The 27336-nt window shown below is 33.7% G+C and overlaps 1 protein-coding gene across 1 annotated transcript in view; it reads right to left on the bottom strand.

The window, feature by feature from the left end:
• Positions 1 to 6672: 6672 nt before the first annotated feature.
• LOC140445266 (transcription initiation factor IIA subunit 1-like) overlaps positions 6673 to 27336 on the bottom strand; it is a 29329-nt gene continuing 8665 nt past the window's right edge. The window contains exons 2-4 of the mRNA XM_072537187.1: positions 25703 to 26105; positions 14732 to 14881; positions 6673 to 9053 (exon numbers count right to left, since the gene is read on the bottom strand). Of these exons, the coding sequence (XP_072393288.1) occupies positions 8845 to 9053; positions 14732 to 14881; positions 25703 to 26105 (762 nt within the window). The 3' untranslated portion in view covers positions 6673 to 8844. The remainder of the gene's footprint in view (positions 9054 to 14731; positions 14882 to 25702; positions 26106 to 27336) is intronic.

Raw genomic sequence — 27336 nt, forward strand, 5'->3', positions numbered from 1 at the left:
TTGCAGCAACCCATATCTCTCGCTGTTCCTCATGATGCGACCGAGGTATTCAATTTTGGCTGTTTTATATTGTGGTTAACAACTCTTTTCCTTTTTGCATTCTTAATAAAACGTCCTGGTTAGTAACGTGGTCGGTATAGGATATCTTCAGGATTCTACGATAAAGCCACATTTCGAAAGCCTCAATTTTCTTACAGATAGCGTCTGTGAGAGTCCACGACTCAACTCCGTACAATAGTATAGGAAAGATATAACATCGTAGTAACCTGTTTTTACGGGTACTGATAAATCGTGGCATTTAAATAGCTTAGCCATTTTATCTCTAGGGAATGGTCCCAATTTTCATTGACGTTCGTACCAAGGTAGGTGTATGTTTTTACTCTTTCTATGGGTTGACAATTCACACTGATTATTTCAATTTGCTCTTCCTTCTTAGAGATCATCATACATTTTGTTTTCTTAATGTTCAGTGAAAGTCCATATCTCTGACTCACTTCTGTGATTCTATTCATTAACTCCTGGAGGGCTTCATAACTGTCAGCGAATATCACCGTCTCATCCGCGTCTCTATTGTTATTGATACATTCTCCGTTAATTCGAATTCCGGCTTCAACATCTTCTACTGCTTCTTGAAAGATTTCCTCAGAGTATATGTTAAATGCAGTTAAAGAATGCTAATAATTCTTAGATCACAGGTGTTTATTCCAATATTTGTTAATATCTCCATCAGCTTGTGTTTTACTGTATCAAATGCTTTATGGGAATCAATATGAAGAATGCATACATATCGCAATTCACATCTTTACATTGTTGGAATAACACTTGTATGCTAAAAAGAGCCTCTCTCGTACCCACTGCGTCCTGAAAAAAAAACTGTACGGCTGATTTTTTCTTCGCATAGTCTATATCCTTTGATGTATAATTTGTAGAAATAACCTTAAGAACGTAGGCGCAAAATTTCGGGCCAATGCTTTTTAAATGCATTCATTTTTTTCGAATCCTAAAAAAACTAATAAGTATTTTTGAAAAATTTAAACGCAGAATGAAAGAATACATTATTACTGAGGGCCGAAAGTCCCTGAAAACTTCTATGTTTATTTTAATAAGTTACAGGGGTGAAAAAAAAAATAGAAAATTTAGTGTGATTTTTAATTTCAAATATCTCATTCAAAAAAACTTTTTTTTTATTCTAAGGGACTTTCGGCCCTCGGTAATAATGTAATCTTTCATTCTGCGTTTAAATTTTTCAAAAATATTTGTTAGTTTTCTCAGGATTCGAAAAATAATTGGATTTAAAAAGCATTGGCCCGAAATTTTGCGCCTACGCTCTTAAAATGTGGCTCATTAAGCTGATGGTCCGGAAATCATTGCAGGATACGGATTTTATTTTCTTTGGTAAAGCAATAAACGTTGACTTCGCCATAATCTTGGTATTACTCCGTTTAAATACATGCCATTGAATATTTTTGTTAGTCGTTGAGTACCGTCGGTGTTAAATAGCTTTATGTGTTCAGAATATGCATTGTCAGGTCCAGGAGCTTTGCCATCTTTTATTTGTGATATTGCTTTTTCCACTTCATTTGATGTGATTGGCAAGTGGTCATTTGATATAAAGCACATAACCACAAATTTAATGCAAGAAGCTCGAGATAGAAATAGGTGGAAAATTTTACAGGCCTACGTTCAGCAGTGGACAAATATAGACTAATTGATGATGAGTGGTCATACAAGGGTGTCTATTTTCGCTTATTAACCATATATGGCGCTATATACATTTCCACTTCTGTAAAGTGTAGAATTTGATCAAGAATCCTTCATTTTTATCTCTGAGTCATAGCGTCCACGAAGAACCTTTCACTAAAATTTGTTTCTGGAGAATAGAGGTATTTTCAAATACTTTCAGTCATAAAGTTCAGTGACACACAATCCTAGACATAATAAGAATAGACTAGGCATCGTGAGCAAAATAGTGAAGCTCAGTGCACTCGATCGGTGGTCTATCCATCTCTCTTTAGCACCTACTCCCATCTATATTAGTTTGGTAGATCACGCGCATATGAAAGACAAAGATAGCTACACCATTCAAAGTGTTATAGTTGCTTCACCTCTATTCACGTTACAATATCTACGAAAAACATACTTTGGGGTAGAAAGACAGGCATCCATGTTTTATATTACACAGTACGTCATCCTCTATGAAACGAATCGGAGAAATTTGTTTCTTGCGAGTCAATATATTTTCAAATACTTGTTCTACTTTCTAATAGTTGCTAAGAAGGTCAGAGGCACATAATTTCTTTTTTCTCTTATCAAGCCTAGATGGCGCTCTTTACAATTCCTTATTTTATTAAAAATCCTTGTTTTTTCTTCGGTGTCTTCGATTTGAACCTCTAGCTGATGATGTTTATTACAGCCTAAAGCATCTTATAGGGTCTACTTTCGACTTATAGCCATTCTATTGCATAATACCGTTGATTGAATTCAAATTCGGATATTCAATCAACGATAATACTTTTATAAAACGAATTACAGAAATTTGTTTCTGAAATATAAGAGGTATTTTCAAATATTTTAGCGCTTTCTATGTAATTTGGAGTCATCGTGTTATTTATTTAAAGTAGATGGCGCTATGTTAATTGTTCGCTCTGTTAAGTGAAAAATTTTGTTTCTACCACTACCCGAGGGAAGTCCAATATAGACCGAAACATGTCGTAGTGTGTGTAGTGTGAACAAAAAACAATTTTTAGAGTAACAAAAACAGATATTCATGCCTCTGGTGAATATATTAGCCTTAAGACAGTTTTTTAATTATATGTGTCATTTTTCAATTTTTACTGCCGCAGTAGTACTTTTCATAATTTAATCCTCGGCATTGAATCTTCCAATCAATTAAATAAATGTCTATCTTGCATTATATGGTCGAGTTTGCAGTTATTTAGTGCCTTCCAAGTTCAAATGTCAACTACTTTCCCAAAATATATGAAAATCGGTACAGGGGTAGTGTATTAAATGGTCGTCTTATTATAGTCTAGCAAACAAAAAATAAAGTTAGTCATCCAAAATCACGTGTCGCAACTGGTCAAAAATAGCTGAAATCACGTGTCAATCTCGAATTCTCGGAAATTTTGAATTCGATCATTAGCTCGCCTAAGGAAATATGTTTCCTTGCTGGATACATTAGACTGTAACAATAGAATATTATATTTTTGCTTATAATAGTAAAAATAATACATTGGATTTAGTTTATAAAATAAGTTTTCATGAATCATATTGTTACAAACACAATCCTACCACAATTGATCCTATGTAATCAGCAGTAAATAATACGAAAGGCAATTATCACGATTGGGAGTTTATTCCTGAGAAAAGTTTAATTCTCTTGAGTGTCAAAGTAAACGAGTTAGTCTATTTATTAGAGGAATTAATCAATGTCCTAACACTATAGTCGAAATGTAAACAGCAAAAAAAAAGACACAACAGATAAATCAACAGCTGAATCAGCAGCTAAATCAACGATTTCTGCAACTACGCAACGAAGCAAATACTTTTTTTTAACAAGCGTGTCAATAAAAAACAATTTCACAAAGGAAGAACTGGAATACAAATTAGACGCTTAGCTTAACAGCCCAACAAAATAAAAAAATTAGTGTAATAATGAACATTTTTGATACTCCGATTTCAAAAATGTCAATTGTATAATTTTAACTTCACTCGGAAAGATATACCTACACAACGGCAATTGGAAATCAAGAGAAGGACTTTCACTACGAACACATCAAAAGGTCGATTTATTTAGAAGCAGAAGAAGCACTGGGGAAATGTGACGAAAACCATAAACGAATAAAACCGTACTGGTGGGATGAAGAAATAGAGAAGGAAATTAGAGATAAACTTCGGAAATACTAAACATTATTAACAACAAAAACAGAAAACGATAAAACAATTTACAAAGAAGCACAAGCCAAAGTAAGAAAAAAGATAACTCAAAAAAAGAACGAATCATGGGAACAGAACTGCCAAAAGATCAACACCTACATAGGAGGTAGAAGAAGCACAGAGAGTTGGAGATTAATTAAAAGTATGAGAAATAATAAGAAAAAAGACGTTATATCACCAATAACAACAGAAAAATGGGAAGAATATTTCAAAAAATTACTAACAGAACAAAGACTAGAATTTACTAACATGGAAGACAACACGATAGGTATACGTATAAATTCATCACCACTACAAATTAGTAAATCAGAGATGGAAGAAATAACCAAATCCCTGAAAAATGGAAAATCCCCTGGTCCTGGTGACATCCCTGCAGAATTAGTGAAAGCCGGCACAGACAAACTCCACGAACAGTTAAGAAAACTCTTTCAAGACTGCTTGAATGGGGCCGAATTACCAAAAGAATGGATATTATCTATCATGTCAACTATCCACAAAAAGGGCAGCAAGGATCAGTGTGAAAATTACAGAGGAATTACGGTAAACAGCACAATAAGTAGGATGTATGGGAAACTTATTAAGAACAAAATAGAAAATGACTATAGAGATTACGAAGCAGAGGAGTAAGCTGATTTTAGAGCTGGGCGATCCACCGTAGACCACTTGTACTCTATTCTGCAAGTTATTGAGAAAAAAACAGCCGTCAATAAAGAAGTTCACCTGGTGTACGTAGACTTACAAAAAGCATATGACAGTGTACCCCTCAGTAAACTATGGTCAACCCTACAGCAAACCAACATTAAGCATGGTCTTATCAAAGCAGTCCAAAGTCTGTTTAATGGAACGACTGCAAAAATTAAAACTGGATCAAGGATATCTGAGGGATTTAAGGTCACGACTGAGACTACACTGTACACCTTATGTTTCGCTGATGACCAAATACTGATTGCTCAGGATCATGACGACTTGAGTTATATGACTCGGAAGCTAATAGAAGAATATAACAAATGGGGTCTCTTAAGTCAACATTAAGAAAACTGAAACCATGTGTATTGGAGGGACAAAGCAGTCCATTATATTAGAAGATGGGGTAGAAATTAGACACTGTGATGAATAGAAGTACCTGGGTATGAAGATAACTCAAGATGGAACACTCGATGCTGCTATAAAAGACAGAAACATACAGGGTAGAAAAGCCATATCCATGATGAACGGCATTCTGTGTGACCAAACAATATCTAAAGCGAACAAACAACTCATATACAACACCATACTTAAAAGTGTAATCACATATGGCAGTGAAGTTTGGCCAATGAAACAAAGAATAGAGAAACTGTTACTAGCAACAGAAATGGACTTCTGGAGAAGAGCAATAGGCAAATCAAGAAGAGATCGGATACCAAATGAGAGAATATGAGAAATGATGGGTCAAGCATACAATAGTTGATGACATAAAAACAAAACAGTTAATATGGTACGGCCATGTACAGAGAATGCCAGATGACGGGATTCCGAAACAGATTTTGACGTGGACACCACAAGGGAGAAGAAAAAGAGGAAGGCAGAGAAGAAGCTGGAGAGAGGGAATTGAAAAAGAACTAGAGTAAAGAGAAATCCCTCCAGGCCTATGGTTAAATAGAGAAGAATGTTAGGAGTCGGAAGGCGTCGGAGAACGCTGTAAACCGATAGTAGTAGTAGTAGAGAAGGACTTACAGTAAATATGATAGATTATATTATTGTAGAATCAAGACATCGAATAAGTCCGCAGCAGAAGAGGAGCAAATACGCTTCTATCACTACCGGGTCGAAAGTAGGGTAAGGGTAATTCTACATATAAAAAAAGTAAATAATTCAGAAGGAGAATAAAAACAAAAGATAAATATCAAACTAGAAAACAGATTAAAACATAAATGAAGAGTGAGAAACGTGCCATCATGAAAGAAGCAGCTGAAGAATTACTAGACATGGAAGGTAAACAAAGAATAACAAGAACGAAAACATGACTGGTTTGACGAAGAATTCCAGATTATAACAGAGCATATTTACTGATGAAGCAGGGACAAAGAACCCGCCAAGCAGAGGAGGAATATAAATACATAAGTACATGAAGAAGAAAAGAAACTCCACCGCAGAAAGAAGAAAAATATGAACAAAGAACTTCAAGAAACACAAGAAGTAAGTAAGCCAACAGAGACAGGAAAATTTTATCAGAAACTAAACAAAAGCAGAAAATATTTCAAACAAAAGATGTGATGAGATAAGAAGGGTAATATATTGACAGAACAGCAATGTTTTAGATTATATTGATATATTAGATGTTCGTTTGTCATAATCCATTTAACATTTTCTATTGCTTTTAATTATGTATTCTCTGCTACTGACATGCTTCCTGGTAAAAGTCATTTCGTCAACTAAACGATACTTGATGATCACGCGTATGAATCATTTCATTTTTTTATTTGTTAGAATATAGTGAAATTATAATAATAATATTCTCCCTTTATAGCGGTAGCGCGGCTTTGGGATTATGGCAGGGTAGTTTGCTATCTCAACCCAAAGTTTTATCCAAGGTACTCATTTTATTCAGGCTAAGGTGACCTGGAGCCTGTAGATATTTTAAAAATTTCCACGTTTTCACCGGCGCTAAATCGATCGATTCCCGGTCTTCTGCGTAAAAGTCACTACCGCCCAAGGTATCCGACACATTACTGAAATTATACTGCAATAAAAAATGAATGCGTTTTCTAACTTATTTATTAAGTTAAATGAAGTACAAAGTTAAGTAGACTAAACTTACAATGTGGTCTATATACATAATAAATATAACATATTGATAACTGTACTTGCTAAAATAAAAACTACATACAATTATAATTTCTGCAGTAGTTACAACACATGCAACTGGTACCTTAGAATTGAATAAATCTCCTTTTAAATACGATTTTGAAATATTACAGTGAATTGTAATATTACGTCCAATATGTTCTTCTCGATATGGGGTTTGTTAAATATCTTAAATACATCGAGTTCTTTCCTGTATCTACTTCTCAATCTATTGTGCTTTGCCAAGAGTCTGATTTTAAATGAGTCCATTGATATAAAGATGCGACCCGAATGTTAAAATAAAAACGTTTTGGTACTCAAATAAAAAATGTGTTCTTGGGTGATATATTATAACGAATCAGTTAATCAAAAAGCATTTCTACAAAAATTAAAATTGGCTCGACAAAAAGATATACAAGAGCCATTGCAGCAAAAAATACGGAGTAAGATCACAATAGATTGTAATATTATAAATATTCTAAACCACTCATTGAAGATACGAAAACAGTTCGTTCTTCTACCATCTTCTCAATCTATAGTGCTTTGTCAAGTCTGATTTTAAATAATTCCACTGAGATAAAGAATTTCCCCTAATGTTTGAATAAAAACCTTTTGGTACTCAAATCAAAAATGTGTTCTTGGAAGATATACAAGGAATCGGTCAATAAAAGTCTTTTACAAAGACAAAAAATTATAGCAATACACTAGGACACTCACAGCAAAGAAAATGTAGGTAAGTTGTAATAAAATCAAATTGACTTGTAAAATGTCCAATATTCTGAATCACACGCTGAAGGTAAGTATTTATAATGCTTTTTCAAGCGCCTGATTCTGAATGGGAGTAAATAAAATATGTGTTTACAGCACATTTAGTCTAGGCACCTCGTGATTTCTTATTAGAAAACGACAAAAAACCTAAAATCCATTCTGCCCATTTTTTCCTCGTATCAAATCACGCTTGGAGGGCACATATGATTAAGTTAAGTTGGAAATGGGAGGGGTAGGGTACATTAATTAAGTAGAAAAATCAAAAATACTATAAAAAAATTTTATTGCCTTGACATAAATCGTGACATTTTACGTAAGATGCGACGTATTATATCAAAAAGTCACGTTTCACCTAAAATGTCACGTCTCTCGTCAAATGTCAGTACATTTTAAACCAGTCCACTTAGCCAGAGAACATCCCGAGTGTTCAAACAAAAAATTGTGATACCTGAGAAAAAATTGTGTTCTGAAAGGATATATAAGGAATCAGTCAATGAAATATGCTTCGTTATAAATCAAAACGTTCGGGATAAAAAAACTATATTGTTAAATGAGCCATCGAAGCAAAGAAAAGCTGGATAAGTCATAACAAAATCGCATTGAATAATAATATTATTCCAAAAATGAGACCACTCAGATAAAGCAACATCCCGAGTGTTCAAACAAAAAATTGTAGTACTCGAATCGTATTATATCAAAAAACCACGGCTCACATCACGTCAAACAGATAAATGAATATCCCGAGTGTTAAAACGAAAAAATTGTAGTACTCGAATCTAAAATTATTAATTGGGAAGATATATATATATAAAGAATCAGTCGATCAAAAATAAAATAAATCCTAAACAATAAAAAAATCAGTCTACCAGACAAATAAAACTCCAACAAGGCAAAATTTGTTATGGAAAAAAACAAAAAACGTCAAAATGTTTTTGACATTACTAGACGTAAAATAACTAAAACTATTCGAAAAAAAATTTATATAGCAGATGTAAATAGGTAGCTTGCAGCATAATAATATAATATATTGGCCTTCATCATCATGTTGATGTATTTCATAAGACGAACTATTCTACTTGAGAGTGGAGAACACAAACTCCATTTACCTGTGAAATTGTATTTACGCACTGAATGACGCTTTTTTAATTCACTGAAATTTTCAAAATAACTTTTGTAGAGGTTACATAAAGTCGGCAAAAATTGTACGAGTCTATTTGAAAATCATAGCATAACATAAACAAATTTGGGTATATATACAGTTCTCATATTACGAAAAACGAATCATAGTTTGTTTGTCCTGTAAACATAGTTTCGGAACTACCACTCGGCATCTCCAGTCGCTTTTTGGAAGACGTAGTCTATTCCGTTGAGATTCATAATGCCGTCTTTCAGGTAAAATTTCCATCTGTTCCTATTTCTTATTATTTTGTCGTATTGGCACACAACGATATTGTCTGTATCGAATAGATCAGAAGGATCGTCGTCGGTAACGTCGTCTTCGGAGTTTAACGGTTCTTCTTCGCCTCCTTAAACACATTAAATATATATAAATGGTCGTTGATACTCCAACAATTTTAGTCAATTAAGAAAATATGTAACAGATTAAATGTTTAGTATTGGTATATTTAGCCCCACAACAAATTTATGAATGATTAGTGAAAGTATACAAAGATTCTTCACCTTCAATTAGAACAGTAGAAAGATGGGTTACTGCGGCGTGCAAGTGTTGAATATAAACAATGTGAAAGGTGTCCAAAAAGTAAATCAATAACACCAATCACAACTAAAATACACAGATTAACCGATAGATATTTACAGTACATTCAACCAACTTACACCTCTAAAGGATTAACGGAATTCGCAGAAAACCTTTCGTTGTAGTAAAAGGCATGGTAAACTGCACTGGTGTTCTCCATAATGTTTAACACTTTGCTAAATTTTAGGTATAAAATAAATATATGTGTCATTAACCCGTTGTTCATAGTTTTGCATGTTTTGTTACTTTTTTTTAATAAATAGTATTCTTGCATAATGTATATTTATATAATTTATATTCAAAGTAGATATACAAAGTACTAAAATATCACTTTTAAATTTTGTTAAAAAAAAACTTCGGAATAAACTAGAACATTTTGTAAATTTGAATAGTGGTGGTTAGATTGACAGGGTTTTGGTAAATATATTTAACTTTTTATTTTCAAATGAAAATCTTCTTCTTCTAATGGCGCTACAACCCTGGCCTGCTTAACAAAGTTCTTCCATTCTGCCCTATCGGATACTTTCCTTCGCCACTGTCTGATGTTCATGGTTTTAAGATCCTTCTCTACGTCGTCTATCCATCTTTTACGGGGCCTTCCTCTTGTTCTGTTTCCTTGAGGCTTCCATCTCTGGACTACTTTTACAGCTCGATTATCTGGTATTCTTTCTAGGTGACCAAGCCAGTTTAGTCTTTGTGACTTTACAAATTTGCGCTCTGCATTAGTTCATCCAGCTCGTGGTTCATTTTAATTCTCCACGAAACATCGCTGCATTGGGTTGGTCCAAATATGTTCCTTAGTATTTTGCGCTCAAATATTCTCAGTTGATTTTCATCAGTGGTTGAGAGGGTCCACGTTTCACATCCATATGTGACCACTGGTCTAATTACTGTTTTGTAGATTCTCAGCTTAGACTCACGATTCAGTAACTTACTTTTCATTAAGTCTTTGTTTGCATAAAAGCACTTATTACCGCTAAAAATCCGTGCTTGTATTTCTTGACTGATGTTGTTGTTGTCATTTATTATTGAGCCTATGTAGGGAAAAGTTTAGGCATATTTGTAGGTATGGTTGTCTACCTTCAGATTCTCATGTTCATTCCATTTTGTGCACTCCATATATTTTGTTTTGCTTTTATTTATATATAGACCAAACGTAGCAGCTTCTCGTTTCAGTTCTATAACTTTTTCGCTTAATACCCTTTTGTTGCAGCTTATTATGGCAACATCATCCGCATATGCGCATATTTGCATTGATCTTGTATTAATACAGCCGTTTATATCCAGTTTTCTAACAACAGCTTCTAAAGTTAGATTAAAAAGTGTTGTTGATAAGGCATCACCTTGTCTAACTCCATTTTCAATATCAAAGGCCTGCGTCATATCTCCATCTATTCTCACCATAGCTTTTGAACCCTCCAGAGTCATTCGTATAAGTTTAACCAACTTATTGGGTATCCCTAACATAGATAGTTGCTTTAACATCTTTTGTCGATCTACTCCATCAAACGCCTGTTTGAAATCGATATACAAGTTGTAAATAGGAATGTTATATTCAACATATTTTTCATGTATACCTCTTAACATATGTATTTGGTCTATAGTTGACCTCTTTGGTCTGAAGCCACATTGGTATGTGGTATTTAAAATGAAAATACTTGTACTAAAAATAAAATAATTGTAGGAAACATTTTAATTTGTTTAAGTACAGCTTCCAACCATTTCTAAACTTTTTATCAAACATAATTAAATTACAATCGGCATTCCTAATGATCATTAGGCTAATTTGCTTAATGTGTTTAGGATCTTTGTAAGCGGTTATATTATATTTTACCTCTCAAGCACAACAGTTAGAAAGTTTCTGTCATATTGATCTAAACTCAGTACATTGTAATTCAAACGTGTAGTTTCAAGTGACCATCATGCCAAGACGTAAATTGGATATTGGTGAATTAATTGCAAATGTGCGTGAATACTTTACCATGGAAAGAGACAATTGTGGACCTTTAAAGTCATTATTATGTATAAATCAACGCGTTTGTGACGCACTCAAATAAGTGAAAGTAAGCTAAAAACTGTAATCAAAACTGTCAGAGATTCTCAAGAAGATCTTACTGTGACTGAGTATCACGAAGACAAGAAAACAACTCGTACACATTCTAGGAGCCTTGACTTACCTGATGGAGAAAAATTTGAAATTCGAAATATTTTGTATCGAATGCGTGAAAACAATCAACATATCAGTTTAAATACTTTACTGGCCAAAAAAAGAGAAACACAAGTTTCTGAAATTAAGAGAACTAGCCTTTGGAAAGTGTTGAGAGATTTAGGATTTAAATTCAAAAAAGAAAATAATAGGTTACTTTTATGCGAAAGGAGTAGTGTGGTTCACAAAAGAATTAAAGTTTTGAGAGAATATACTATAGTTAAATCTGAAAACGCAACATTCGTATACTTAGATGAGACACGGATATTTGCAATGAGTGGAATTAAAATAATTTGGCAAGACGACAGCATAAAATCAATAAAACACACAGATAGCGAAGACAAAAGACACATCATTTTTCATGCAGGATGGAAAGAAGGCTTTATAGAAAACGCAGATTTGATTTTTTCTTCAAAATTAAAATCTGCTGATTACCATAAAAACACGAATGCAGATATGTTTGTTAAATTGCTTGATGAGAATCTGTTACCTAGTCTGAGTGAACCATCAGTTATAGTTTTAGATAATGCACCTTACCATTCGGAGATTTTGGAGAAACAACCTAAACAGTCGTGGAACGTACCGAGCAAAATTGGTTAGTTAAAAATAATATCATGTTTGCGGAATACGCCTTCAGATCAGAGTTACTGGAAATTTCGAAAGGTAATGAAAAACCAACAGTTTATATAGTTGACCAAATTGTATCAAGTCATGGACATCAAGTACTACGGTTACCGCCGTATCACTGCCAGTTTAATCCCATTGAACACATCTGAGGTATATGTAAAACGTATTATGATAGTCACGTTGGATGCAGTGGATACAGTGACGATGTAGTTAGGGATATGTGGTAAGAAGCTCTTAAAACTGCAACTCCAGAAATATGAGCCAAAACTGTAAATAAATGTGAAAAATTAATAGAAGAGTGGTGAATCCGAAAAAATAAAATTAGTGAAATTAACCCAGTGATTATATATTTACATAATGATAGCGGAAGTGAATTTAGTGTCGATGATTTATAAATTTAAATAATCAGTAAGTACACTATTATAATGTTATTTACAAAATAATTGTACAGCAGGTTAACCATTATATTTATACATTAATTATTAGCCAAATAAACAATAATATTTAAAATTCAATTTGAATTTTTGCTCCTCATTTTATACAAATTAACTCTAACTGATAATACAGGCAAAAATATTCTAAGCAAAGTAAGTAATTAAAAAGATTATGGAGAACTCCAGTGCAGTTTACCGCGCCTTTTACTACAACGAAAGGTTTTCTGCGAATTCGATTACTCGTTTTAGAGGTATAAGTTGGTTGAATGTACTGTAGTATAGAAGCCCTAGGCACCTTATTAGGCAGTTTGAGTAATATTTTGGACGAATTTTTGGGTTTCAGAACGATATATACACGTGGGTACATCATTCGCTAACAGTGGGAGTGAATTGTTGTGTGATTGTGAATGAAACTTGGGACTACTAGTGTAATCCTACATCAAAACAACGGACTAAGGAGTCATATGAACCCGTATTTCGACTACTAACGAATTAGGCTCCTGAAATTGGCCAAGAAATTGTTAGCATCAATTTTTTTGAGAATCAGTAACTTACGTCCAAATTGGTATAACAATAAATTGGTAACATTTTGTATCAGCTAGATATAAAAATTCGTGAAGGAAGACCTGATCTACAGAAGAAAAAGTCATGTTTGATCAAATCAAGGCAGGTTGTCACAATTGTCTCACAAGAATTGTTACAACATGATTGTTTCGCTCAATTTAGGTTTTTCTGCCTTCTGACTATTCACATATCTAAAAAAATTCATGTCTAAATTCTTTGAGAATTGAATGTATACATAAGAAGATTAGTTGAATACGTGTACTAAAGTTCGGCAAGATAATAAATTGAATAATAAAACGTAATTTAAACCATAAAACAGTGTTTTCCTTATCGAAATGCAAAACTTGAAGGACTTAAAGGTTTTAAGAAGAAAATTACAATTGGATACATGTTATTAGTCGAAATTAGTGTACCACAAGAGACAAAACCGCTTTGTTTTTAAAGTTCGTTGGAAAAATCCAATATTGACTTGTTTGGCAAAGGTAAATTTTACAGTTTATAGGCAATAAATCAGATAGCACCTACAACTTTTAAAACTGATAAACAGTACATTCAATGAAATATAGGAAAGAATGTGACAACTTACGTCCTTAACAATCATACAAAAAATGTTTAATATCTATATGTATGAAAGGGATAGTAAACTAAAAATTTGTTTAGTATAGGCCAATAACATTGAAATATATAACAATAAAACCCTGAAAACTTTTGTTTTCAAAACTTCCACAAAATTTCTTATAAATTCTTATCACCACACCTGTTTCGGCAGAGTGCCTTTCTCAAGTGATCTATTTTTGGTATGTGTTTACACTACAAAAGCTGGTGTTGATCCTTTCTTTTTTGTGTTTGGCTATTTTTATTGATATCTTGTCTGTATATGTGACCGAGCAGAAGGTACTGTGTTTTTTCTCTGGTGGTGGAACTACTACTAATTTCATGGCTTTCTTATGTAGTTTTTGATTTAAAATTTTATTTATTGTTCGTTGTATCTATTGTTTACTGCTATTTGCTTAGTGATATTTAAATCTATCTATCTATTTAGAACAATTAAAAACAACAAGAGCCAAAAAAAAAAGTATTTAACACAGTGGTGTATAAAAACTTAATGTGGCGACTGTCCAAAAACTACAAACTGGTAGAACTTTTAAAAAAACGTATAGAAGAACATAAAAGGACTTTCAATAATAGAAAAATAGATTCTACATAGGCACTTCACCTTCTAGACCATAAACATTCTTTTAATGACGAATTTTAAATTCTTCACATCCAAAATAAAGGCCTTAAACTCTCTTTATTAGAATCTATGGAAATCAACAAATTAAAAAATACAGACATAATTCTGAATGACCAACTTGAGACAAACAGTTCTCCCCTCCTCAATCTATTCAGTTAAAGACTATAAAGTGTAAACACATACCAAAAATAGATCACTTGAGAAAGGCAATATGCCGAGGCAGCTGTAGTGATAAGAATTTATAATAAATTTTGTGAAAGTTTTGAAAACGAAAAGTTTTCAGTATTTTATTGTTATATAAAATTAATTTTCATCAAGTAACGGTCGAATCCATCACTGAACTATGAAATATTTTATGGTACATAGTATCGCAATAATCTTACCTTCATCTTCCATTTCTTGATCATCTTCATCTTTGTCATCGTCTAAATCGTCGTCATCGTTGTCATCATCAGACCCGTCTTCATCTTCATCTGATGTATCGTTTGGTCCATCGGCCTGATTGATCACTGGCTTTTTTGTTTTTTTATTCGCTGAAATAAATAATAACAATTATTTATACGATGACTGACGGTAAATCGTTTTCTAGTCAAGTCCCGAATACTTGGTGGAGCTGCTAAATACTCAACTATTTGTCACCACATAAATTCGCCTCTTAATTAACATTTTTGTCACATTGTCTTTTATAGACAATTTGCTATTTACTACGGCGTGCAGCTTAATAATCGAAAGTTAATCGCTATTAGCAAAGTCAAAACGTACCTAAACGTCACAGTATGGACAGCAAGAACATTGACCGTTTCAATAGTAGCAAAATACTTATACCAACTCTGTAACCTCGAATAAAAACAAACAATTAAGGTGTGTATTCGCGAGTATTTCATAAGGACACAGTTCATAAGGAAACGATGGAAGCAAAACCAACGTGCAATTCATAAAAAAGATAAAAGGTAGTGGTTGTCTGTGAGAAAACACAAATGCTCAAGTCGAGATATATTACTTAGAGGAATCCAATATATATTGGTAGAGGATGTTGCAGCAGTGTGTGGAGATTTTACGAAAGTCCTCTCCCTTCTCATGTTTTGAACGTTTATACTTGAAATCCACAAGGAAACTAAGTTCCTGTGTTTGGCTGTATACCATATATTAAAAATTTTGAATAAAATCCTTTATAAAAAGGTATATAAAAAACCCAGTTGGGCTATGTTAAATTGGCAAAACGTTTTCGGAATAAGTATTCCATCATCAGTACCAAGTTAATACATGGATGTAGCCACTAAATATGGGGTTAAAAACCCTTTAAAAATTGCTAATTGAAATTTAGTTTACATTATGTCTGTTTTACAATTTAGATGGTAAAGTTACCGTTGGATTGGTAACATGGTGACATATGACTGTGCAATAAGTTGCAAGTCCTGAGACGGTATGTCTACGAGGACTTCAATAAAGCAACTGAACTCAGTTGCTTTATTGAAGTCCTCGTAGACATACCGTCTCAGGACTTGCAACTTATTGCAGAGTCATATGTCACCATGTTACCAATCCAACGGTAACTTTACCATCTAAATTGTAAAACAGACATAATGTAAACTAAATTTCAATTAGCAATTTTTAAAGGGTTTTTAACCCCATATTTAGTGGCTACATCCATGTATTAACTTGGTACTGATGATGGAATACTTATTCCGAAAACGTTTTGCCAATTTAACATAGCCCAACTGGGTTTTTTATATACCTTTTTATAAAGGATTTTATTCAAAATTTTTATACTTGAATCGCTTATTTCAGAAAAAACCTAAGTCACATCTTGGCGATTTTGAGTTTATAACACCAACATGTAATTCTGTGGGTTACACACAGTTTAATGCAGAATACACCTAAGTCCCTTAAGCATAGTTGCTTTTGTCATTTTGCATATCGACGTTTACCATAACCTATAAAATTCGTAGTGTTTCTATTGTTTGTTCTTATTGCTGCTTACAAAAAGTTTTCTGTATATTGGAAGAAAAACGTTCATATTTTAATATTATTATGAACAACGATCAACCAACCACCAGTACTGAAAACGCCAAGGATGGAGAGCCTGCTACTAAAAGGCGTAAGGGGATTAGGTAATCGGATGAATATCAGTGTAATGTTATCAGAAACTCTAGAGTTAAAGGGCAAACATATATTAGCTACAAAAATAAGGCCATTGAAGCAAAGCAAATAGGACCTCAGTGCAAGTAAGACAATAAAAAGTAGTACGGAGTAGGAGTAGAAGTAAAGAAGGTGTCTAGAAGAAGAAAACGTAACGAAGAAGGTAAAGATAGGACAATAAGGTACAAGCTCTTTATTAATGTTGATCAGACTAAAAAAAAGATATGCGAAAGTGCGTTTTTAAGTATTCGCGCCATTGGAACAGAAAGGCTAAAGAGAATTAAAAGACTTGTGGTATGTGGTGTGATACCTACAGATAAAACGGGAAAAATATAAAAGGGAACATTATTGATGCTGGAACTAAGGACTTATCCGTAGCCTCATAACTACATTTCCAGTCAAAGAGTCTCATTACTCTGGTAAGGAATTTAAGTACTTAGATGCGAAACTTAATATAAAAATAATGTACGAATTATTTATTAAAAAATATCCTGAGAGTACAGTAAAATACAGTTACTACGATAATTTTTAAAGTAGCGGTTGCCGAAAAGTCGTACACTGCCGCCCAAAGTAAAAAATTTTACACTGCCCTACATGATCAAGTTGAGGAATGCATTCAAAGAAATGATGTAGAAGCAATCGCCTTCGATTTTATGCAGAACCTTCAACTTCCTGCAATTCCTGTACAAGACCTATTTTATCTGTCGTAGCTTACCGTTAATGTTTTTTGCATCACCAATATTAAGTCACGAAAATCCGTTCTTTATTTACCACGAAGCAGAAACAGGAAAAAGCCCGAATGAGGTCTGCAGCTTTCTATTAGATTATATTGAAAAATATATTAGAACAGATGTAAAAGAACTACGCCTGTTTTCTGACAACTGCCCAGGTCAAAACAAAAACGTTACAAGAATGTGTTTGGCTTTAACCGATAAAGGCAGATTTCAAAAAATTCAACAATTTTTCCCACTTCGAGGTCACTCATTTCTTCCCTGTGACCGTGTTTTTGGGGTTATTAAAAGAACCCTCAGAAAATTTGACCGAGTTTATAGCATCCATAAGTACACGGAGATCATTGTTACCGCAAGTGCCCAAAACCTATTCACGGTCCGTGAAATTAAAAGGGAAAGTATTACAAATTTTAAAGACTGGTAGGCTAGGTATTATAAGTCTGCATGTGCGTCGACCGAGACACAAGTTAACAAGGGACCAACGAATTTCGTTCTCAATTTCCAAATTGCATCATTTTGTCTACAGCGTTGATACTCCCGCCAGTATTCGAGCTAGTGAATACATTAATGGTGCGATATGGAGTACCTTCAATGTTTCCATTCCAAAAACAAGGAACGCCACAGTTAAAATACCAACCCAAAAGGCGTATGAAGACCCAATTCCAATACTAGAGGTGAAAAAATAGAATTTGGCCACACTGCTTCAATGCGTGGAAGAACCGTTCAAACCATTTTACGAAAATATTATTTAAACATCAGCAACTAAGAAAAAATCCAAGGAAGTCACAAAATAAACTGTATGATATTAAAATTGTTTAGCAATAAATACGTTTTTTTTTAAACCTGACATTTCATTACTGAAAAAACCTCCATTTTCCGAATGTGACTTAGGTTGTTTCTAAAACAAGCGATTCACTTATAATAATAAAATTTGGAGGAAGGAAATAAACGGACGTAGGCTTCTCAACCAACTAGTCATAACAGGTGATGTAGTAGTCATAGATGCCGTTACACTGTGAGTGATAATTTTAAATGGGACCTTATGGCAAATTATATCCAGTTAGAAAGGTATTGAAAATACCTATTCAATCATACTAATTTTGTTTGGATTTAAGCTGATTTTGATTTAATAAAGATTGGGACGTTAGTGCCATTAGGTATAACAAAGCTGATGGAAACTGCACCATATAGTCAGTCAGTAATTAGTATATGGTATTATACAGGGGTATTAGTTAAAATTTGCTATTACATACTTAGTATCATTTTATTGTGTTTCAGTTGTTTATTGTTTGTTTTATGTTGTTTTAGATTGTAGGTTTTTATATAAATAAGACTAACGTACTGGGGCCTGATGATGAGGCAAATATTGTAAGCCTTGAAACCGGTAGCCCAAAATTTGCCATCATTAAATAATAAAAACTACATACTCAAGATTATGAGTATTGACTCATTTCCCATATTCTATTCTTATATCCATGTTACGTAGTCTGTGTTATTTACCTACGCGTTTTACATTGATAAATTTTAATTTGCAAAACAATACAACAAATAACAAGAACTCAACTCTGATAGAAAAAGTAATTTTCAAAATAAAAATATTCAAGTTATGATATTATTGAATACAGGTCATAGTTTTGTTTGGTAATCAATTTTATTTATATTTAGATTAATATTGAGATAAATACAACGTTCATTTAAAGCACAAATTTTGAAACTTGTATAGCTTCATTATATTTAATACAAAAACAAATTAGTTATCATATCGCCGGAATTGGTCTTCCCAAATATAATTTATATAATGTAAACAAACTATATATAGTTCACCTTAACAGGTCGTACAAGTCCAAGGCTGTAAGCGAACTAAAAGAAATAAAATATTTTACTATAGGCGAGGAAACGAAGCTCAAAGCAGTAAAAAGTCCAAAACCTACCAAATGTTTGTAGTGGGATGGATCTCAATGAAACGTTTTGCACTCGATTCGTATGAGTCTTTTGTGAACAAAAACGATGATGTGGAAATGAAAATTCCATTATAAAACAAAGAAATTCATTTTCCAAATGATGAAAAATGACAAACTTGTAATTTGGAAATAATTGACGGAAATGAGTTTCATATTACTACTCGGGGATTTTTGGGATCACGGAACATGAATATCATGACGGTGATGGTCTCCGAGATACCTGGTGAACCTGTGCCCAGTCTCCTGGTGTATTGTGGAAATTCCATATAAAATCAGTGCAAACTCGTTACTCGCGGGTTTTTGGGATCGCGGAACACTAATATTATGTCGGAAATGGTCTTTGAGGTACCTGGTGCTAACGACGGGCCTCTTCTCCTTTTGTTTTAATGAAATTTGATACAAACTCAGTGTACGCTCGTTACTCGGGGGTTTTGGGGTCGCTGATCACATATATCATGACGATGATGGTCTAGGATGCCACTAGTGACCAGCACGGACCACGTCTTTTGGAGTATTGAGGAAATTTGATACAAAATTAGTGCAAACTCGTTCCTTGGGACTTTTTGAGGTCGCTAAACACTAAGCGACCACTAACTTCATCTCCTATAGTTTTGTAAAAATTCTTTACGAAATCAGTGCAAACTCGTTACTCATGGGATTTTGGGGTCACTTATCACGAATATCATAACGGTGATGGTCTCCGATGCACAAACTCCAAGAGACCAGTCCTCTCCTGAGCACAAGGTGTCTCGGACACCATCGCCGACATGATACTAGTGTTCAGCGACCCCGAAACCCCTGAACAACGAGTTTGCACTGATTTTGTATCGAATGTCCACAAAACGCTAAAAGCCGAGGCCGTACTGTGGCCCAGGTGCTCGGATTCTCTTGCACTCTCACGGACAGCGACGGTGTTTTCGGTAGATCTTGTGTTTCGTCTATGTACGGGTGTTGATTGATTATTTACTGAACTAGTGAACTCAATATTCTCTGAACTTGCCCTGAACTTATTGTGAACTTTGCCCGAATAGAACACCCATTTTGATAAAACAATTTTATCATTTTCTCGTTTGTTGTACGCTATATTCATCGATGGTGATTTGGCAAAACAGACTGAATAGCTGGCAGCCTAAATGACAGATGTATCTTCAACAATATGACCGCAACCAACTAACAAATTTCGGAAGTCTCTATTGGAAAAACCTACTAATAAATACTGCGACTATACTAAAATAATTTTTAATTGAAGGTGATTACTTGGCAACATCGCACTTAACAAAGCGCTTAACGATAACTTTTCAACGAAATCATATTCCACTTATCAATTTTGCAGAGGCGTGTCAAAAAAAAATTAATGATTTATTTAAACACATAAGTAATTACGTAAAAATTAAATCTAAGATTGATATAATTATTAAATTATCATGTGTCTTTAACACGTTCACGCCGCTAGCAGATACATGGGTCTGGTATAAACTTTACGTTCAACCGGCACTGAAATTTGGAGATCTTGCGCTAGCGCCGACAACGATAAAATGGCTAATTATGAACTAAATATTATGATATAGGTACCTACGGAATCGTCATTATGTGCTTTATATTTTAGTTCTGTTTTAAGTTACCAGATGCCAGCACCTGGTAACGTCCCACAAAGAAATTTTTTACGCTATGGGATTTACCAGAACTCCGTATCTGGTTATTAGTGTTATAGTAAACATTGTACAAGTCTGTTGTTTTTTATTAAAATCCATAAAAATGTCGTCTAGAGGCGAAAAAATGGTTAAAATGGTGCTAAACAAGCACCAAAATGCTTGGATACAAACTGAAAGTGAATCTGATAGTGATCCATTTGAAAACTTGTCTGATGAAGATCCTGAATACATTCCTAGTAAATATAGCGACAATTCTGATGGGGACGAATCCATATATTTGAACGAAGAAGTATCCAGTGATATAGAAACTGATAATTATGAATCGGAAAAAGAAATTGGTAAGAATAAAAATGAATCTTATAATTTCATTGTCATTATCTTTATTTTTAGGTGATGCTAAGGAAGATGTATGGACTGGCATTCAGGAAACAGATAAATTAGATTTTGATGGATATCCTACAGATTCTAAAATAAATATTCAATGTGAAAATTTGAGCCCGTTGGATATTTTTTGTCTATTTGTCACAGATGAAATTTTGGAATTAATTGTTCAAGAAACCAATAGATATGCAGAACAAGAAATTGGTGTACATAATATCAAACAAAAATCTAACAGTAAGTGGGTTCCGACTAATAAAGAAGAAATTAAAAAATTCTTTAGTATCGTGATCTGCATGGGATTCGTGAAGGTCCCTAATATTCGATTATATTGGTCCAAAAATGACCTTTATAACAATAAGTTTATCTCCTCAGTTATGAGTAGGGACAGATTTTTGTTAATTCTACGGTATCTACATTTTCAAAATAACGACGGTATACTAGAAAGCAACGATAAATTACACAAAATCAGACATGTTTTAGACTTACTTAATGACAGATTTATGAAAATCATGACTCCAGGACGGAATGTAGTCATAGACGAAAGTATGATACCATGGCGTGGTCGTTTGAGTATGCGGCAATATATAAAAAACAAACGCCATAAATATGGCGTTAAATTATATAAACTATGTACCGTCAGTGGATATACATATAAAGTGATGGTTTACCGTGGAAAAGAAAACAATATGATAAACAAAAGCCATTCTCAGAAAGTTGTGCTGACCTTAATGAATAGCTTGTTAGATGCCCGACGAACTTTATATGCTGATAACTTTTATTCGGGCATTCCTCTTGCAAAAGATCTATTAGATCGCCAAACTTTTTATTGTGGGACTCTTAGAAGCAATCGGAAAGGTATTCCAAAGGGAATAGTTCAGAAGAAACTAAAGAAAAATGAAATAATTGGCATCAAAAATAAGGACAATATAAAGGTAATCCGTTGGCAAGACAAGAGATCGGTATTAATGTTATCCAGTAAACCTGAGCATACCCTAAATTTCTGCACTACGGGCAAGAAAAAGAGATCAAAACCAAGGGAGGAACCAGTGGAATATATTTTTAAACCGCAAGTTATCCAATACTACAACAAAGCTAAAAAAGGTGTAGATTACAGTGACCAAATGGCAGCTTATTATTCTTCCTTACGAAAAGGTCTTAAGTGGTATCGTAAGGTAGTCTTCGAACTAATCTTTGGTGCTACAATAATCAACAGCTGGATTATCTATAATAAAACAAACATCAAAAAAAAAGATACCAATGCTAACATTTCGTGAACAGTTAGCATTACAACTTTCAAATCAAAATGAGTGTATTTCTGAAACCAACTTATCAAAACGAAAAACATTGTCTGCAACGAGAAGAAGGTCCTGGTAGAAAATGTAGACGAAATTGTGTTGATTGTTACAAGAAGTTGAGACAGACTATGAAAAGTAAGGAAGCTGACAAGAAGGTGACCAAAGTAAACACTTTTTGTGAAAATTGCGAAAAGAAACCGGCTTTGTGCTTAACTTGTTTTAATGATAGACATATCTAATTAATAATTACTATTTTAATTATTATATATTTTTGTACACTTTAATATTACTTCAAATAAAAATTGATCATTTTATTTATTTTTTAAAAGTAAAATATTTCAAATTGCCACATAAGTATCAGTATATTTTTTATATACCGTAAATACTTTACCGGACATCGGAATCTGGTGCTATGTCTGCCAGAAATGGATTAGAGTATTTACTATGAGATGGCAGTGTTAGATTCAAGGTAATTTCAAATACAAAGTCACAGAAACCATTTATTTATAGATATGTTTACCAGACCCATAGGTCTGGTATCGTCCGAACAGTAGACAGTGTTACCAGATACAAGGATCTGGTAACGTCAATAAATGTTACTGACAAATTTAATGCCGTCGTGAACGTGTTAACAGGTATCTTATAGTTAACAAAATAAAGTAAAATTTTATTCTTATTATAGATTACTTAATAAAGAACTTCAAAAAACAGAAATCTTTGCAAAATACTTATTTTTTTCATTAGACGAAACAATCTGAAATTTTAACATACGATCTCGTCATTACACATCATTCTCTATTTATAGAATTGCTGTGTGCTGTAAACGTTATATATTTTTTTTAACTTAATTTGAAAGTTTCCTTGTGTTTATTTGTTTATATAAGTATAAAAATATATTATGAAGTTCATATAAATTAAAATGAGCTAAGCTAAACTATTATCATGTGAATGCGTGTATATAGTAGTACATTTGTTTATTTCAGTAAATTCTCGAAATATGAAATGAAGCACTAACTACTAAAGAGTTAATAGCTTTGTTATAGCGGCATCCGACGACCGGCGATTCTACAGATCATCGCGCACAGCCGATGAGCACTGCAGACGGCAACGCACTGCAGACAGAGCTCTTCCTACGGTCCGTGACAGTCTGTGTAGGTCCGTGACAGTACTGTTTGATTTAACTTTATTTTAAAAAATTTAACTCTTTTTTTTAAGTCTTTAATCGAAATAGTACTATTCTTTAATTGATTTTTTATTCGGTTCCATGCATCGTATATATCGTTCCGGTTCTTATGCTCTGGCGCCGTTCATTTTGGTACAATTTGAACTTGGTTCATTTTGATACAAATTTAAAAAATCAAAAATATCTTCGTTTGTCCATTCCATTTTTTAGCAAAAAACTGCGAAACAACTTTGACAACACTACAGACAACTACTTGTGTCAGCGAATGAACAACTTCTGACTTGCACTTGTCTGTTCAAACACGGACGCGCTCGGAACGTGTCGCACGGGCATGTACCGCACCTTTGATGTTACCGACTCTCGATGGATAGGACGCACCACCACAGACGTGTCTGTGCTACCACGGGCGACCCACTTCCCACGGTGCGTCGGTGCGAGCTGGTCCGCGCTCGTCCGCAATATCACCGATCGTGGGAAGCCGCTTTTAGAAGAAGACTCAGATTGTGAAAATGCTGACTCACTTAATGCGGTTTATTTGCTGCCGAGATGAGATTAGAAAGTTTCTGATGCAGAAGACATTGATGATACTGTTACAACTTGAGACAAATTTAGATTTACTGTTTTTGCCTGGTTTTTTCTTTGGACGTTTTGTCTGTGGTTCAGAGGAATCATAATCAGAATCGTCAGAATTCCCAATCACTTGTATTTCATATGTACCTGCAATATCCGATTTTATTCATTCTTCACAAATGATATTTGTGTAGTGTGTTGTAGTAATTCAACATCAGTCTGATTGATATTTAGACAATATAAAAGCCAACCATGGAGACAAGTCATATATTGAAGTTTTTTTACTCTTTTCTGATAAAAAAATAATTGAGAGCATTCTATATTTTACAAATATTTATGCATTGCAGAATAACCGTTACGATTTTGAAATGAATAACATATATTTAAAAAAATATATTAACACATGCATATTATCTGGTTCACACTCTGCTTCAAGTTGATATGCATTGGTCAAAGGATGAGGATAAAGAAGTGAACATTATAAGAGAAAGCATGAGCCAACATAGATTTATATTTATAATTTATAATAGTGAAGAAACCGCTACATCAGTGTCAAACTTAGTACATGGACGTCAATATAAATTTGCTTTACCAGATGAAACCAGATTCGACAATATTTGCCACATTACAAAAAGAGACGATAGTGCAAGAATATAGGATGTGCAAAAGTTAGACTATTTATTTATGTAAAAGGTGTAGAATGCAGCTACACCCCGAATGTTTCGAAAATTTTCACCTTAAAATTTAATTTACATTTAAGATACAATATGTTCCTGTATTAAAAATTGTACTGTTTTCCTTGAAAATGAAAAAAAAAAATCTTTTTGGTTGTAAATGAGTCTTAATTTATGTGTTTTTAATCCAATCTAACAAATTAATTGTCAAATTTCTCTTTGTATATTGAGCGGCCGTTAATGTGTTAATACTATATAAAGAATAAACTTGCCTTAAATTTACTATTTAAAACTTACTTCAAAACTATTTTAAAGTTAATAATAAAGTTTATTTAATAAATATATTCACAAGAAACAAAACACACTACGCCTATGCACATATAAAATGTGGATTGAATAAACTAAAATATCATATTTCTCTCATTCTCATTATTTCTAAGAACGTAAATATATATAGACCAGCAAAATATTAATAAGTTTATCGATGTTTCAAACTATTCAATGAACTTGTCTCACTATACACTCGTAAATCGCACCAATTTATATTGTTACGGGGGCAAATTTTCTTACTTTTTCACTTATTTTCATGGGCGAAGCATACACAATAAAAATGACCCAAGAATTTACTGCTGACATTTTACATGGTTGCCGCTACCGTTTAGTTCAATTTTTAGATTAGTCACCTTTAATTGAAAATTGTCCGACTATATATACTACCACGACTAACTTTATCTATCCAAAATGTGTGTTTAAATATTTAAAACTCACCTTTGGCTTTCTTCCTACTTCTAGGTAAAATAATCTCTATGCTAATCCCCTCCTCGATCATACTTTCAAGCTCCTTATCCCTATCAGTCCTAGACATACTTCCGCTCTCCATTTCAATATCGCTTTCTTGGTCCGCAGCTCCATCAGTCTGTAAAACACTTTTATTTACAATGGCCACGGTGGCTGCTTGTTGTTGACTGTTGAAAGCAGCGTTAACATGTTGCTGTAGCAAAGACGAGGCGATACTGGCCGGCAGACCCATAGTGGCCGTTATGACTGGGCCTGTGAGGATTTTTTGTAGTTGGTTTCCTTGTAAAGCGGAGCCCGGCACTTGGATGGTGAGTATTCGACCATGTCCTCCTTCGGTACCGGGCTGTGGGGGTAATGTTATTTGAATTGGAACCTAAAACAAATGCATTTTTTTTTACTATGGTTAGCGGAAACACTAGTCGACTACAATGATATTTGACTCCAAGGCATCAATCAACTCAAATTTGGATTCGGTATTGTCTGTGCGCCTTTGTCCGATCTAATGGTCTGATCTAATTACCATGTCAATTTATATCAGTTAAGTCCTCAAGTCTATTTAGCCTCTGTGGTTTAGTATACATTGAAACAACAAAATGTACTCTTGTACTGATATAATTAATGAATACAGATTTATTCATGTGTCAACAATCCGTTCTGGGAGTTTGGATGGGTTTAGAAGCTTTTTTTAACATCCAATGTTTATTGCAATCTGTTTCACTACAAACAATAAGCAATATGTCTAATTTATATACAATAACATAGTGAAAAGACGCCCAGTAGCGAGCACCCAGGTAAGACATATAATATAAATTTAATCTATGAAATAACAATTAATTTAAACTTCAACTTATCAAAAAAAGTTTAATACAGATAAAAAACACTGACAACACATATCAGTATTACAAGACTAAAAAAATCGAGAAAAGTTTTAAAAAACACCAGAATAAAAACTTGTTATTTCACAGCACTATGATACTATGCACTGTTTCTCCAGATTTACTAGAGGTCCAAAGGTTCTGGTCGTTTTAATATTCTTACGTGTGAAATTTTGAGCAGATCCGTGGCCAGCGGATTTGGATGGCAGGATAGACTGGTCTTGTATACAGCAGAGTTTACAGCAGATATTGCTTCACTAACTGTTGGTAACTGGACATTGCAGATCTGGCGCGGTAGTTTCGATTGGAATTGTTGGAGTTTTTGTATGTTCGTATTACTTGCTGTACCCCAGATTTGTGCTGCATAGTACTTTCGATTGGAATAGTTGGAGTTTTTGTATGTTGGTATTACTTGCTGTACCCCAGATTTGTGCTGCATATTGCCATACCAGTTTTAAAATACATTTATATATCAGAAGTTTGTTCTCCAGCCTAAGATTTGATTTTCGACTCGTACCAATACATTTTCCTGTAGATTAAACTGAGTTGACGGTGTTTCTTCCAGATGTGGATACCCCTCCGGAACAAATTGGAAACAGGTTAGTGATTTCCCCACCTTCCTTATGGAACTCCGGAACAAATTGAAAACAGGTTAGTGATTTCCTCACCTCTTTTGACTTGAAAGAATCGATCTGTCAAGTAGATCTACATTCCAAACTTTGTCGAATG

The sequence above is a fragment of the Diabrotica undecimpunctata genome, chromosome 7 (assembly GCF_040954645.1).
Source record: "Diabrotica undecimpunctata isolate CICGRU chromosome 7, icDiaUnde3, whole genome shotgun sequence".
NCBI lineage: Eukaryota > Metazoa > Arthropoda > Insecta > Coleoptera > Chrysomelidae > Diabrotica > Diabrotica undecimpunctata.